The 13,157-nt window shown below is 50.3% G+C and overlaps 1 protein-coding gene across 1 annotated transcript; it reads left to right on the forward strand.

The window, feature by feature from the left end:
- The first annotated feature begins 770 nt into the window (after nucleotides 1–770).
- CCDC105 (coiled-coil domain containing 105) lies at nucleotides 771–10,277 on the forward strand. The gene is made up of 7 exons (XM_047849450.1): nucleotides 771–1,411; nucleotides 2,259–2,363; nucleotides 7,852–8,050; nucleotides 8,442–8,608; nucleotides 8,747–8,842; nucleotides 8,937–9,050; nucleotides 9,863–10,277. Exons 1-7 carry the CDS (start codon nucleotides 842–844, stop codon nucleotides 10,112–10,114), a joined length of 1,503 nt encoding a protein of 500 aa, XP_047705406.1. The 5' UTR covers nucleotides 771–841; the 3' UTR covers nucleotides 10,115–10,277.
- The last annotated feature ends 2,880 nt before the right edge of the window (nucleotides 10,278–13,157 follow it).

Consider the following 13,157-nt stretch of genomic DNA (forward strand, 5'->3'; position numbering starts at 1 on the left):
GGAGGCGGTTGGTTTTGGTTTGGGGCTGTTTGTTTGTTGGTTTGTTTGTTTGGATTTGGGCTGTGATTCTGACTGTATGGCCATCTTTTCTGTTTCTCTGGATTGCACCAAAAAGTCCTGAGCGGTGGGAAAGAGTAGAGCTAGGATATGGTACTAAGGAATGAGCCTTTGGGGGCACCTGGGTGGCTCCGTTGGTTAAGCAGCCGACTTCAGCTCAGGTCATGCTCTCACGGTTCGTGAGTTCGAGCCCCGGGTCAGCCTCTGTGCTGACAGCTCAGAGCCTGGAACCTGCTTCAGATTCTGTGTCTCCCTCTCTCTCTGCGCCCCCACCGCTTGTGCTCTGTCTCTCTCTCAAAAACAAATAAACTTTTTTTAAATTTTTTTAAGGAAAGAGCCTTTTAAGATAGTGATGATATTTGAGCTCGGTTCTGAAGACTGGAAAAGAGCCAGCCCTGGGAGGGAAGGACAGGCAAAGGAGGATGCCACCGGGAAGGAACAGCGAATCCGAGGCTTTGACAAGGCGGGAAAGAGCTTAGCGCGTCCCAGCAGCTGGAAGGAGGCCTGTGTTGCTGGAGAGAAGAAGCGCCAGCGAGAGAGGCGCTAGATGAGGCCGGCTTCCCGCAGGAGCCAGGATGCCAAGCCACCCCGGCCAAGTTCCAAAGCAAAGACTCCATCCGCGCCTCTCTCCAGCCTTTCCCCTCCCCCACTTCCGGAACTGCGCGCTGTTGCCACCGTCGCCATGGTGATGGGCACTCTGTTTCACTCCCCGTTCCGGCCAGGAGCGAGCGGCGCGTCTTGGGAGTCCCTGCCTCTCCCCGTGGGGAGACACGAAGCCGGGACCATGCCCGTGCTGATCCCCCCAGCCGAGCGCAGCCAGGACGCGCGCGTTGGGGCTCCGGCGTGGCGCCAGGCGGCCATGGCCACCCTGCAGAAGGCGCGCCAGCTGACCGACCGCTGCGAGCAGGAGGCGGTGACCATGTGGCAACCCGAGGACAGCGTGCGGGAGCCGCACGTGGCGCGCCACCTCTGCCGCGCCGCCTACATCCTGCCCTGGCGCTTCCGCGTGGAGATGCTCGCGGGCGGCGGCACCGTGGAGAAGCCGCCGCCGGGCGAGGGCGTCACGCTGTGGAAGGGCAAAGTGAAGCCCCCCGCCTGGCACGCCCGCCTGCCGCTGCCCCTGCACCGCGACGCCCGGGCCCTGCAGAGCGCCGAGGTGGTGCACGCGCACGCGCGCGGGGCGCGCCTCGCCGCCGCCCGCCTGTGCCGCGCGCAGCACCAGGTCAATGGGCAGCTGTGGCTGCTGCAGCGCCAGCGCGAGGCCACCGACCGCGGGCTCGCCCAAGTCCGCAAAGGCCTGCTTATTAACCAGCAGAGCAGCAAGCTTCGGGGCTACCGGCCCAAGTCTGAGAAGGTGGGACGCTGCCCCCCCCCCCCCCGCCCCACCCAACCCCACCCCAGGTTCAGTGGCAAAGCCCGAGGCCTCCGATCCCAGGTAGATGCTCGATCCCAGGTAGATGCTCGGCCTGAGAAAACCCCTCCCCGTAGAGAGAACCCCCACCTCCACCCCAGGAGTAAGGGCACCAGAAGATGAGGACACCCCCCACGACGGGGTGCCTCGATTCTGAGCCCAGAAGGTGAGGCCCTCCTGTGGGCGTGAGACCCTCAAAGCCCAGTGAAAACACATCCAAAGCCCCACACACACCTCGCTGAGGACAGTAGGTGATGTCCTGGTCCCAACCCTTGAAACTCTCCTCAAAATGTTTTTTTTTTTTTAAGCCCCAGTCCTCCCCACCACAGCCTCCGAGAGTGAGAACCCCTCCCCTGGCCTCATCTGGGGAGAAAGGAACAGGTCCTGCTTACAGGTTGAGACCCTCAAACTCTGAGTCCTTGCACCTGGGAGTCACATCCCCAGCCAGAGAAAGAGCGAGACCCCCTAGTCTCAGCCCTGGTGACGTCCTCCCCGTAAAGTGAAACATAGACCCTCACCCCAAAAGTGGGGAACATTCCAGCCTCCCCAGGGGACGACGAGACCCCACGGAGAAGCTCCCATCTCCACCCTCTAAAGGGTAAGACACCCCACCCGGTGACAGCCCCCTGAAAGAATGAAGGCTTCTCAGATTCCCAATGGGCAAGAGCACCCCCAACTCCATTCTCCAAACCAAGAGCTTACGAACTTGGCAAACCCTCTACTACCCTGGAAGGAGAAATCTCTGTCCAGCCCTCTCAAAGGTGTGAGAGAGTCTCTCCTTGTCTGCTAGGTCCCTGACAAAGCTGACAGTATGCTTACCTGGGAGAAGGAGGAGCTTAAGAGCATGAAGAGGAAGATGGAAAGAGATATGGAAAAATCCGAGGCTCTGCTCAAGGTTGGGAATACCTCAGGTCAAGTTAAGAGGGCTGCAGGTGGATCCAAACGGGTGAACTGCTCTGACCTTGGGGACCGTAGCCACAGCAAACCCTCAATCCACACCCCTGCCCACCCTAACCTGACATTCACTGTATTTCCACTTTGTGAAATGGGGAAACTGAGGCTCTGAGAGATGGAGTTAGGCCTCAGAATAACAATGAACACCCCTTCTGAGCCGAGCCCTGTGCAGTCAGAGCTAACATCTTAAAACACTCCTGTGAAATAGAAACGATGATCCCCTCATTAGAGACAGGAAAACTGAGGCTCGGAGAGACACAGACTCAACCAAGGCACAGGGCTAGCCAGTGGCAGGGCTGTGGGTCAAGCTCAGGTGTCTTTTTGCTTTCATCCTTAAAAAGATATAATTGACAATTTATTTTTTTTATTTGAAGTTTTTTTTTAACGTTTATTTATTTTTGAGACAGAAAGAGACAGAGCATGAACAGGGGAGGGTCAGAGAGAGAGGGAGACAGAATCCGAAGCAGGCTCCAGGCTCTGAGCTGTCAGCACAGAGCCCAACGCGGGGCTCGAACCCACGGACCGCGAAATCATGACCTGAGCCGAAGTCAGACGCTTAACTGACTGAGCCACCCAGGCGCCCCTAATTGACAACTTAAAATTGTATATATTCAAGATGTACAACTTGATGATTTGAAAATGGTCTGGTTTCTCTTCAGAGCGCATAAATCTTTCGCCTTTTACAACTTGATGATTTGATATATGTAGACATTGTGAAATAATCACCATAGTCAAGGTAGTTAACATATCCATCACCTCACATACTTACCTTTATGTATGTGTGGGAGAACACTGAAGATCTAAACTCTTAGCAAATTTCAATTATAAAATGAGATATTGTTCTCTATAGTCACATTGTTCTATATTAGATCTCCAAACTTAAGCATCTTGCATCAATGTGACTTTATGCCCCTTGACCAACATTTCCCCCATTGCTCCCTCCCCCCAGGGCCTGGAAACCACCATTCTATGCTCTGCTGCTATGCATTTGACTATTTTAGATTCCACATATAAGTGAGATCTTTTTGCATCTGGTTTATTTCATTCAGCATAATAATGAACCTCCAGGCTCATCTATGTTGTCATAAATGGCAAGATGTCCTTTTTCAAGGCTGAATAATATTCTGTTGCATATATAATATTATATACATATTATATTATCTATCATGTATTATACTATTGTTATATATTATTAATATATGATGTTAATATTATAAAACATTGATTATTATCTTAGTATGTTATATAATTTATAATATGTATATATTACATTACATATTAATATAGTCTATAACAATATACTATATATTGTATGCTATATACTATATATTATAGCATATAAACTATATAATATATGCTATATATATTAATATGCCATATCTTATGTACTGTAATACAATACATAATACATAGCATGTATAATATATAATATATATTATTAAGTATCTTTAATATATATTAACTATGATTATATCATTATATAATATTATGATTATATAATTGTTATTATAAATTTTATATAGCTTACATATGATATAATATAATTATATTATATAATAAATAATATGTTTATTATAATTATATTATATTATATTATTATATTACATTTACATAATTATATAATTATACAATTATACATTATATCATATTATATAACATAATTTCTATATATGATATATGTAAATATACAACATATTGTAAAATATTACATGTTATAATATATTCTATATTACATAATTATTTTATATATTATAGTATATTAAGATATCAATGTTTTGATTATAGTACATCAATATTATATAATTAATATGATAATAGTATATATATCACATTGTTCCTTATTCACTAACCTATTAACAGACATTTAGATTGTTTTCATGTCTTGGCTATTGTAAATAATGCTGAAATGAACATGGGAGTGCCGATATCTCTTTGAGATGCTGATTTTCTTTGGATATACACCCAGAAGTGGGAGAACCACCTTGTGAGTCAGCTCAGATGTCTTGAGCCTAGCTCTTTACATGTAATATGTGCTCAATCTTTGCCACCTCCAGCCAGAGACGGTCTCTCACTACATCCTTCACTCTTGCAACAACGGTTTCTTTATGAGGGCACTAATGAAGACGAAAAGGCAGCCAGGTTTGATGGAACCCTTGGGACCAGTTAAAGTTAGCTAGTAACTTGTGTGTGCTTTTGACTCATGTATTTAACAACTATTAATCCAGTACCCCGGTGTCTGGGTACCATGCTTGGCACTGAAGACAAAGTAATGAAGAAGACAGAGACGGCCTTGCCCTCACAGAGTTCACATTACAAGGACATTCAAGTAAGGGACAGACCAGGGTCCTGGGTGAGGTTGGGAGAGGAAATTTAAGAGCTGGTTGCACCACTATCCGTGGTGCTGAACCTTAGCTGTGCTCACCCACCACAACCCCAGGCCAGGGTCATATTCTTTTAAATCTGGTGAGTCCTGAAAAATCCTTTGAGAAAGTCAAACTGACAAGGGAGAAGACCCTGAGGTTGGCCCCAGTAGGGAAGGGTTTGCAAGAGAGAAAGGTGAATGGAGAGGTGGGAAAAAAAAACCAGAGATGGAAATTGAGAAGGGCCACTGGAGAGGCCTAATGTACATATTTCTGGAGAAAAATGCTTACATCCAAACAGACCTGTTTCAACTTAAGATAATGAATTCAAATTGGCACTCAGAACCTTCCCAGGGATCTCACTGCGTGTGTCTAGAAGGTTTGTTGTCCCACTGGGCAAGTTATTTCATTCTTTCTCTTCCTTCAGACCTCTCCATTCCTGCTTTCCTCATTCTCAATGAATGACCCCAACTCATGGGAGTCACTGAAGGGAACCTCATTATTCCTCTGCCAATGCTGTAATTCCGTCTACCTCTGCACCCACCTTCTCCCCGTTCTCCTGTATCACCAATATTTCCATCTTCATTGGATCATTCTCACCAGTGAACGAATGGGGAATTATTCTCTAACAAGTACAGATCTGTTTGGGATAATAAAAAAAAAAAAATTCTGGAAACGGACAGAGGTGGTGGGTACACATTAATGTCACTGAACTGTGCACTTAAAATGGTTAAAATGGAAAATTTTGTTATGTCTGTTTTACGACAATACAAAACAAAACAAAAACAAAAACCTCTAGATCCCATGCTCCCCTCCAGGTAATCCCCATTTCTCTGATCCACTCACTAACCAGTCTTGTCTGCATATATTGACCCTGTCATTTCTTTTTCTTTTTTTTTATGTTTATTTATTTTTGAGAGAGACAGAGAAACAGAGAATGAGCAGGGGAGGGGCAGAGAGAGGGAGGCAGAATCAGCAGCAGGCTCTAGGCTCTGAGCTGTCAGCACAGAGCCTGACGCGCGGCTCGAACTCAAGAACCTCAAGATCATGACCTGAGCCGAAGTCAGACGCTTAACTGAGCCACCCAGGCACCCCAACCCTGTCACTTTTGGGGGGCAGGAATTGGACTGGTTTTCCCCACTGCATCCCCACTCCCTGATACACTGCATACACGAGGGGCTTGATGAATATTTGAATTAATGAATGAAAGACTTTTTAAATCTATTTTTTACCCAAATGGCTGAATCCCAAAGATACAATATTCAACAAAAGAAGCTAGACATAAAGTACACATGGTATGGTTCCATTTATATAAAGTTCTAGATTTCAAAAGAAAATTTCTTTGAAGAACCAGATAGTAAATATTTTAGGTTTTGCGTGAAATGCAGTCTCTATCACAACTACTCAATTAGGCCAGTGTAGGGGCACCTGGGTCATGATCAGGTCATGATCTCACAGTTTGTGAGTTCGAGCCCCGTATCGGGCTCTCTGCTGTCAGCACAGAGCCTGCTTCAAATCCTCTGTCCCCCTCTCTCTCTGCTCCTCCCCGCTGGCACTCTCTCTCTCTCTCTCTCTGTCAAAAATTTTAAAAAATATATATTTAAAAAAAAATAGGGCATTAAAGAGGCACTTGTTGGGATGAGCACTGGGTGTCGTATGGAAACCAATTCGACAAATTCTATTAAAAATATTAAAATAAATAAATAAGGGGATAATTTAATTTTAAAAATTAAAAATTAGGGGCGCCTGGGTGGCGCAGTCGGTTAAGCGTCCGACTTCAGCCAGGTCACGATCTCGCGGTCCGGGAGTTCGAGCCCCACGTCAGGCTCTGGGCTGATGGCTCAGAGCCTGGAGCCTGTTTCCGATTCTGTGTCTCCCTCTCTCTCTGCCCCTCCCCCGTTCATGCTCTGTCTCTCTCTGTCCCAAAAATAAATAAATGTTGAAAAAAAAATTAAAAAAAAAAATAGGTCAGTGTGGCACAAAACAGCCAGAGACAACACGTACATGAATAAGTGCAGCTATATTCCAATAAAGTGTTAGTTACAAAGAGAGGCAGCCAGTCCATAGGCTGTAGCTTATGGACATCTTAAGAAACAGGCAAGGGGCGCCTGGGTGGCTCAGTCAGTTAAGCATCCAACTCTTGGTTTCGGCTGAGGTCACGATCTCACGGCTTCTTCACGGGTTCAAGCCCCACACCAAGCTCTGTGGTGGCAGTGCGGAGCCTGCTTGGGGTTCTCTCTCTCTGCCCCTCCCCAACTTGTGCTGTCTCTCTCTCAAAATAAATAAATAAACTTAAAAAAAAAGAAAAAAGAAAGAAAGAAACAGGCAAAACTAATCTGCAGGGCAGCTTAGAGGAGAGGACGGTAGGGGCGCCAGGAACATTTCTGGGATGATGGCAATGTTCTATATTTTGATGAGGGTGGTGTTTATATAATGGATATAACTTTTAAATAACCACAAGTATCAAAGAAATGCGATATACTTCATTTTATAATGGTGGAAGTAGGGTTTGGGTGGGAGGAGGAGTTCAGATACATGTTGGTGGGGGAGATACTCTGAGGACAGCGGAGGGCTCCTGGTACTAATTAGAGCAAAGGAGGAGAGACCCTGAGGCTAGGGGAGAGGATCAGCCCTGAATGTAGCTGGGGAGCAAAGGGCTGATACCGGAAGACTATTGGTGTAGATATAGCCAGTGAGATCTCTCCTCTTTATAGATGGGGCAGTGGATGGGGGGAGGGGCTTTCTTGGGGTGCCAGAGCAAAGCCAGGCACAGAACCCAAGAAGAAAATGACACCAAGGACAGGGAAGCTACCACCAGCCCCTACTGCTCTTCCCCTCTCCACCCAGGGATCACTGAAGGCTTCTGGACAGGGGAGGGGTGCGGGGAGGGTCTGAACTTCCCCTTGGAAATCAATTCTTCCCGCCTTCAAGGGAGAACTGGAGAGGGTCCCGGTTGGAGGTGGCAACGCTTTGCAGCCTCCAGCGGAGAAATCGCTTCCGGCTGCCTCTCCCAACCTCCCAGCTCACTCTCTGCCTTTTTCTCTGCTCCCTCTGCTTCCTCGTTCCCAGGCCCTGGCCTCCTGCCGTGATACTCTGGCCTTCTGCTGTAAGGAGAGGCTCCAAGCTGTGGACCTTATGAACCAGCCGCTGGATAAGGTTCTGGAGCAGGCTGGCCGCCACTCCTGGGTGAACCTCTCCCGCATCCCTTCCCCGAGCTCTCAGGGCCAAAAAACGCCGCCTCCAGACCCTGTGGGCACCTATACCCCAGGTAGGCCTCCACAGAAAGGAGTGCACTGCAGTAGGTACCCTGGGGTGCCCACTCCTCCTCCACTGCTCAGCCACTGCCATCCCTGGGGAATTGCCCCCCTAGTGAGGGGGGCTGAGAGCTCGTCTCCACTGAGCCCACGTTCTTGATTGGCTCTTCACGCCCACTCCTGCTTCCCACACACTCATGCCTGCCAGCACTCCCTCAGTCAGTCCGGGACGCTACTTCTACGAACTCCTCCCCTGGACTTTGTCCAGGTCCTTCAATAAAGTCCCCTCGCCCAGGGCCCAACACAACCTGAACACAGAGGAGGGGGGCTCAGAGAGCCAGGGTCGCCAGGGTCCGGGAAAAGGAGGCCTTGACTCTCCAACGAGTGTCCCCACGCCGCCCGCAGAGTGCGCCACGGCGCTGTACGAAGCCAAGCGACTGTTGATGGAGTCCAAGGACACCTTGCTGGAAATGGCAAAGAACGAGGAGGACATCCGGGCGCAGCAACATCAGATAAGCGATCGCGTGTGCGCCTTGTTGGCGCAGAAGATGCGGGAGACCTTGGAGCTGAAGGTGGGCGCGGCGGATGCGACTGCCCATTGGGGGGGGGGGGGGCTAGGATGGACCACGCGGGACTACAGCGGGGGAGGGGCGCGGGAGCAGAGGAGCCAGGAAGCCACTGTGATCCCCCTGTGCTCCCACCCCACCCAGGAAAGAATGAATATGACCTTAGGACTAATGCGGGGAACTATCCAGCGGTGCACGAAATTCAACCAGGAAATGTACATCACTCACGGCCTCATCAAGGTGGGTTTTGGCGCCAGACTGTGCGGGGTGGGACCAGGGTCGCTCGCCAGGCCGGCCCGGGGACCTCACTGCCCCGCACACCGCACTCCGCCAGGGTCCTCTGTCAAAACGTCACCTGGAGACCCGAGAGAAGCTGGACAGACCCCTGGTTCGCGTGTACCAGAGACACGTGGGCACCCAGCTGCCCGAAGCCACGCGCCTCGCCCAGGTATGCTCCTGCGTGGCCCCCTCCGCGCCTTCCCGCCCTCTGCAGGTGCAGCCGCATCCCGATGGTACTGCTGCCCCAAGCACACCTGATCCAGGTAAGACCCCCTCACCCAGGGCTGTCAGTCCTTCAGCTCCGGGAGGAGGCCCTCCGGTACCCACACCTGTCTCAGAAAAAGTGCCCTCCTGAGCATTGGGTGTTGTATGTTGTGTGTGTGTGTGTGTGTGTACAGAGAGAGAGAGAGAGAGAGAGAGAAAGTGCCCTCAATCTCTGCCCGCCTCGCTCCCTCTTTTTTTTTTAAATATAATTTATTGACAAATTGGTTTCCATACAACACCCAGTGCTCATCCCAACAGGTGCCCTCCTCAACGCCCAGCACCCACTTTCCCCTCTCCCTCCCTCCCCCCCCCCCCATCAACCCTCAGTTTGTTCTCAGTATCCAAGAATCTCAGTAAAGCCCTCTCTCAGCCTAGCTGCTTCAGGCACGCCCGCCCAGAGGCTCCCCACCTCCCAGGTCCCGGCCGCCCCTCCCCCTCGCTCTCCGGGTGCGTCCCCTTCTCCATCCCCTGCCTGTTTCCGATTCCCTTTCCAGCATTTCTGGCCCCAGTGTGTGCCCCCCTCCCTCCGGTCTCTTCGAGCCCCTTCCCAGGAGGGGACCTCCCGCAGGCACGCGTGGCCCAGGTGTGCCCATGCCCTTCGGAGGCCCGCCCCTTCCCCTTCCTAGAGGTGTGCTCCTTTCACACCCGCACCGGCCCGGGCGGGTTCGCCCACCCCAGACAGTGCCCAGCTCCCAGCTCGGTCCCCGCACCCCCCAGGGCACTGAGAAGCTGCAGCGCCACATCTCGCGCGTGGAGGAAAACCTGCAGGAGCTGCTCGCCACGCGCCAGAACCTCGCCCGAAGCCTCAAGTGCAAGAGGATCGGGTACGAAGTGGACCTGAACGTGGTGCGCCTGCGCCTGCGCCAGGGGCACCCGCGCGTGTACCACCAGCAGGCGCAGCGCCTGGTCAACGACTGGGACCCGCGCACGCCGCCGCCGCGCGCGGAGTCCAGCGCCCCCGCCAAGTGACAGGCGGGCCCTCTGCCCCGGCCGGCCATCCGGCGCGTTTCTGCCTGCCGGGGCCTGCAGAGCAGAGACTGGACGGCTCCGTGGCCCGCCCTCCCTGCCTCTCGCCTGACCTGCCTTCCCTCTAAGCATCCTCTAGCAGAACTATAATTAAAAAGGACACTGACTACCACGTATGAGGCACCTACTGTATATCACTCACTTACCCTACACCACCTGATGGGCAGTGTATGCTGGGAGTTAACAGGCTGGACTGGGGCTCCAGATTTCCGGGGGGAATTCGAATCCCAGCCCCCCAAACTCAAGCTGTGTGGCCTTGGGCAAGTCCCTGCCCCCCTCTCTGGCCTCAGTGTCTTCACCTGTAAAACGGAGAGGATTACAGCACCCATCTCAAAGGCTTGTAGGAAGGACAGAGGAGTCCGTGTGTGAGGCCTGTGAGAACGGTAGCTGCCCAATGTTACGCGGCGGATAAGCTGACGAGCTGACATTGTAAGCCCTGATTCTAAAGCCTGCACTCTGAGCAAAATTTGGAGCTCCCCTCTGTCCTCCCCTCTTAGACGAATGCAGGCCCCCACACACACACTTGCTGCTGTTATTAACACTACACACACACACACATACACACACACACACACACACAGGTATAGAATATAACTACCACAAAGAATGAGAATTCACTGTATTTGCAAAGGTGGAGGCAGGATACAGGAAAACCTCAACGGACAGCAGGGGACCAAGGTGCTGGTAATTGTGGAGAGCCGCCTTTGCCACTCCTAAATCCGAAGGGACAAGGTAGTTGAAGGCAGCCAGCCTTACAGTGCTGTCATGTGGATGCTGGGGACATAAATGCCCCTACCCACCTCTCTCCCTTGGCCAGGGTTCCCTACTGGTTGAAGCCAGTGAAAAAGGAAACCCATTGATGCGGTCCATATATGCTCCGGGACACAGAGCTGCCGTCACCCCGCTGACTTTTGAGGCTCTTGCAGATCCTTCCTGGGGCTGGGAATTGTCCCTTTGGCTGCAGCTTTGTCCGTCCACCACACCCCAAAACCTTACATAGGGATGCAAGCATTGATTTGCATACAATGCCTCACACTCTGGGTTGCCATCTGCCACCCTCATCCTTCCTGACACAGCCCCGGTTTGTCACCTCTGCTCACCCACTATTCCCCAACAGTGATTGCATAATCCCCTAGGTTGCCTCAGAACTGAGATTTCAGCTGCTGCCGCAGGTCACATCATGGGCACCCGGCGAGGCTCTCAGGGACACTATAATGTGGGGGTCATCATCCCATGCTAGAGATGAAGAAACAGATTCTAAGAAGGGGCAAGAGGTTAAGTCTGGACTTTAAAAAGTGTGGGGAGGGGCACCTGGTCGGCTCAGTCGGTTGGGCGCCCGACTTCGGCTCAGGCTGTGATCTCACGGCTCTCGTGAGTTCGAGCCCTGCGTCGGGCTCTGTGCTGACAGCTCAGAGCCTGGAGCTGCTTTGGATTCTGTGTCTCCCTCTCTCTCTGCCCCTCCCCTGCTCCCGTTCTGTCCCTCCCTCTCAAAAATAAATAAACATTTAAAAAAATTTTTTTAAGTGTGGGGATGTGTCTACAAGGGGATATGCCACTGCCCAGAAGAAAGCTCCATATACCATCTGCATGAGAACATCTACAGTGCCTGTCAATAATGCCACCTTGGGGGGCCACATTCCAGACCTCCAGAATCTGAACCTCAGGGGGCAGAAGCTGGGGATGCGCTTTTCTAATGAGTTTCCCAGGGATGCCTGCGGCACACCAATGTTGGAAATGCACCCTCTCCCTCCTGCCAATTTCCCCGGGGATGACTTCTGCATTGGCCACAGCAGACACTAATGGAGAGACCCATGAAAATGTTTTCACTTTAATTTCTTTTAAAGTCAGAAAAAAAAAAACGTATGAATGTAGAATGCATAACATTACATGTTATTTATACCATAGACAATAGTTTATGGTATATACCATTTAATATATAACATTATAAATATTAAAATTAAAATGATTGAAACTATAAATCCAGTCCGGATTATATCATCTTTATACCAATGCAGAGTTTTATTTCAAATTTTTTTTATTGTGGTAAAATATGCATAACACAAAATGTACTGGCTTAACCGTTTTTAAGCGCCCAGCTCAGTGGCATTAAACACATTCCCATAGGGGCTCAGCCATCACCATCATCCCATCTCCAGAACTTTTTTCATCTTGCAAAACCAAGACCCTGTCGCCATTAAATACTGACTCCCTATCAACCCTCCCCCCGCCCCTAGCTCCCACCATCTACTTTGTCTCTAATTTTGACTACTCTGGGAACTTCACATAAGTTACACCAATGCCATTGTCAAATAATTCTTGAAGTTTCTTTTTATGAGGGGAGGGGCCCCCGGGTGAAAGTGCCTCAGATCCATGAAAGCCTTTCAACCTCTCCCTTAGATATCAGGCACATCCCCGTGTCACTCAGTCGAGGTAATTCAGTAGCATCAACTGAGGCCAGGATTCCGCTGAGCCCTGGGAGATGTATTGTGCAATCAAACACGCTGTTGAGTTTCCTCCCAATAATTTTTTTAAGTTTATTTTTATTAGTATATCCACACTCAGTGTGGAGCCCAAACTCATGACCCCGAGATCAAGAGTCACATGCTTTTCTGACTGGGCCGGCCGGGTACCCTCCTCCTAATAATTTTAAAATCTGTTTTTCTCCATCCCCTGCCCCATACACTCCTCCACTTCTAGTCCAAGGCATCATCATTTCTTGCCTGGAAGTTTCTGACAACTTCCTCACTGGTCCTGCTCGTGCTGTCTTCTCTGGAATGCACAAACTATATCTCAGCCAGTGTGGGCATTCTAGTCTCCAGAGCACATCATGGCCTGTGGCCACCACCACGCACGGCTCCTAGAACACAGTCCTACTGTCTTCATCCACTCAGGCTGCTATAACAAAATACCACACCTGGGGGGCTTATAAACAACAGGATTTTATTTCTCACAGTTCTGGAGGCTGGGAAGTCCAAGATCAAGGCAC

Source organism: Prionailurus viverrinus, chromosome A2 (assembly GCF_022837055.1).
Source record: "Prionailurus viverrinus isolate Anna chromosome A2, UM_Priviv_1.0, whole genome shotgun sequence".
Taxonomy (NCBI): domain Eukaryota; kingdom Metazoa; phylum Chordata; class Mammalia; order Carnivora; family Felidae; genus Prionailurus; species Prionailurus viverrinus.

Excerpts from the sequence above, each read along its gene's own strand:
- CCDC105 (XM_047849450.1), top strand. The coding sequence starts at position 842 with ATGCCCGTGCTGATCCCCCCAGCCGAGCGCAGCCAGGACGCGCGCGTT. Across the intron at positions 1,412-2,258 it reads ACCGGCCCAAGTCTGAGAAG|GTCCCTGACAAAGCTGACAG; the intron begins GTGGGACGCTGC and ends CTTGTCTGCTAG. Across the intron at positions 8,843-8,936 it reads TCACTCACGGCCTCATCAAG|GGTCCTCTGTCAAAACGTCA; the intron begins GTGGGTTTTGGC and ends GCACTCCGCCAG.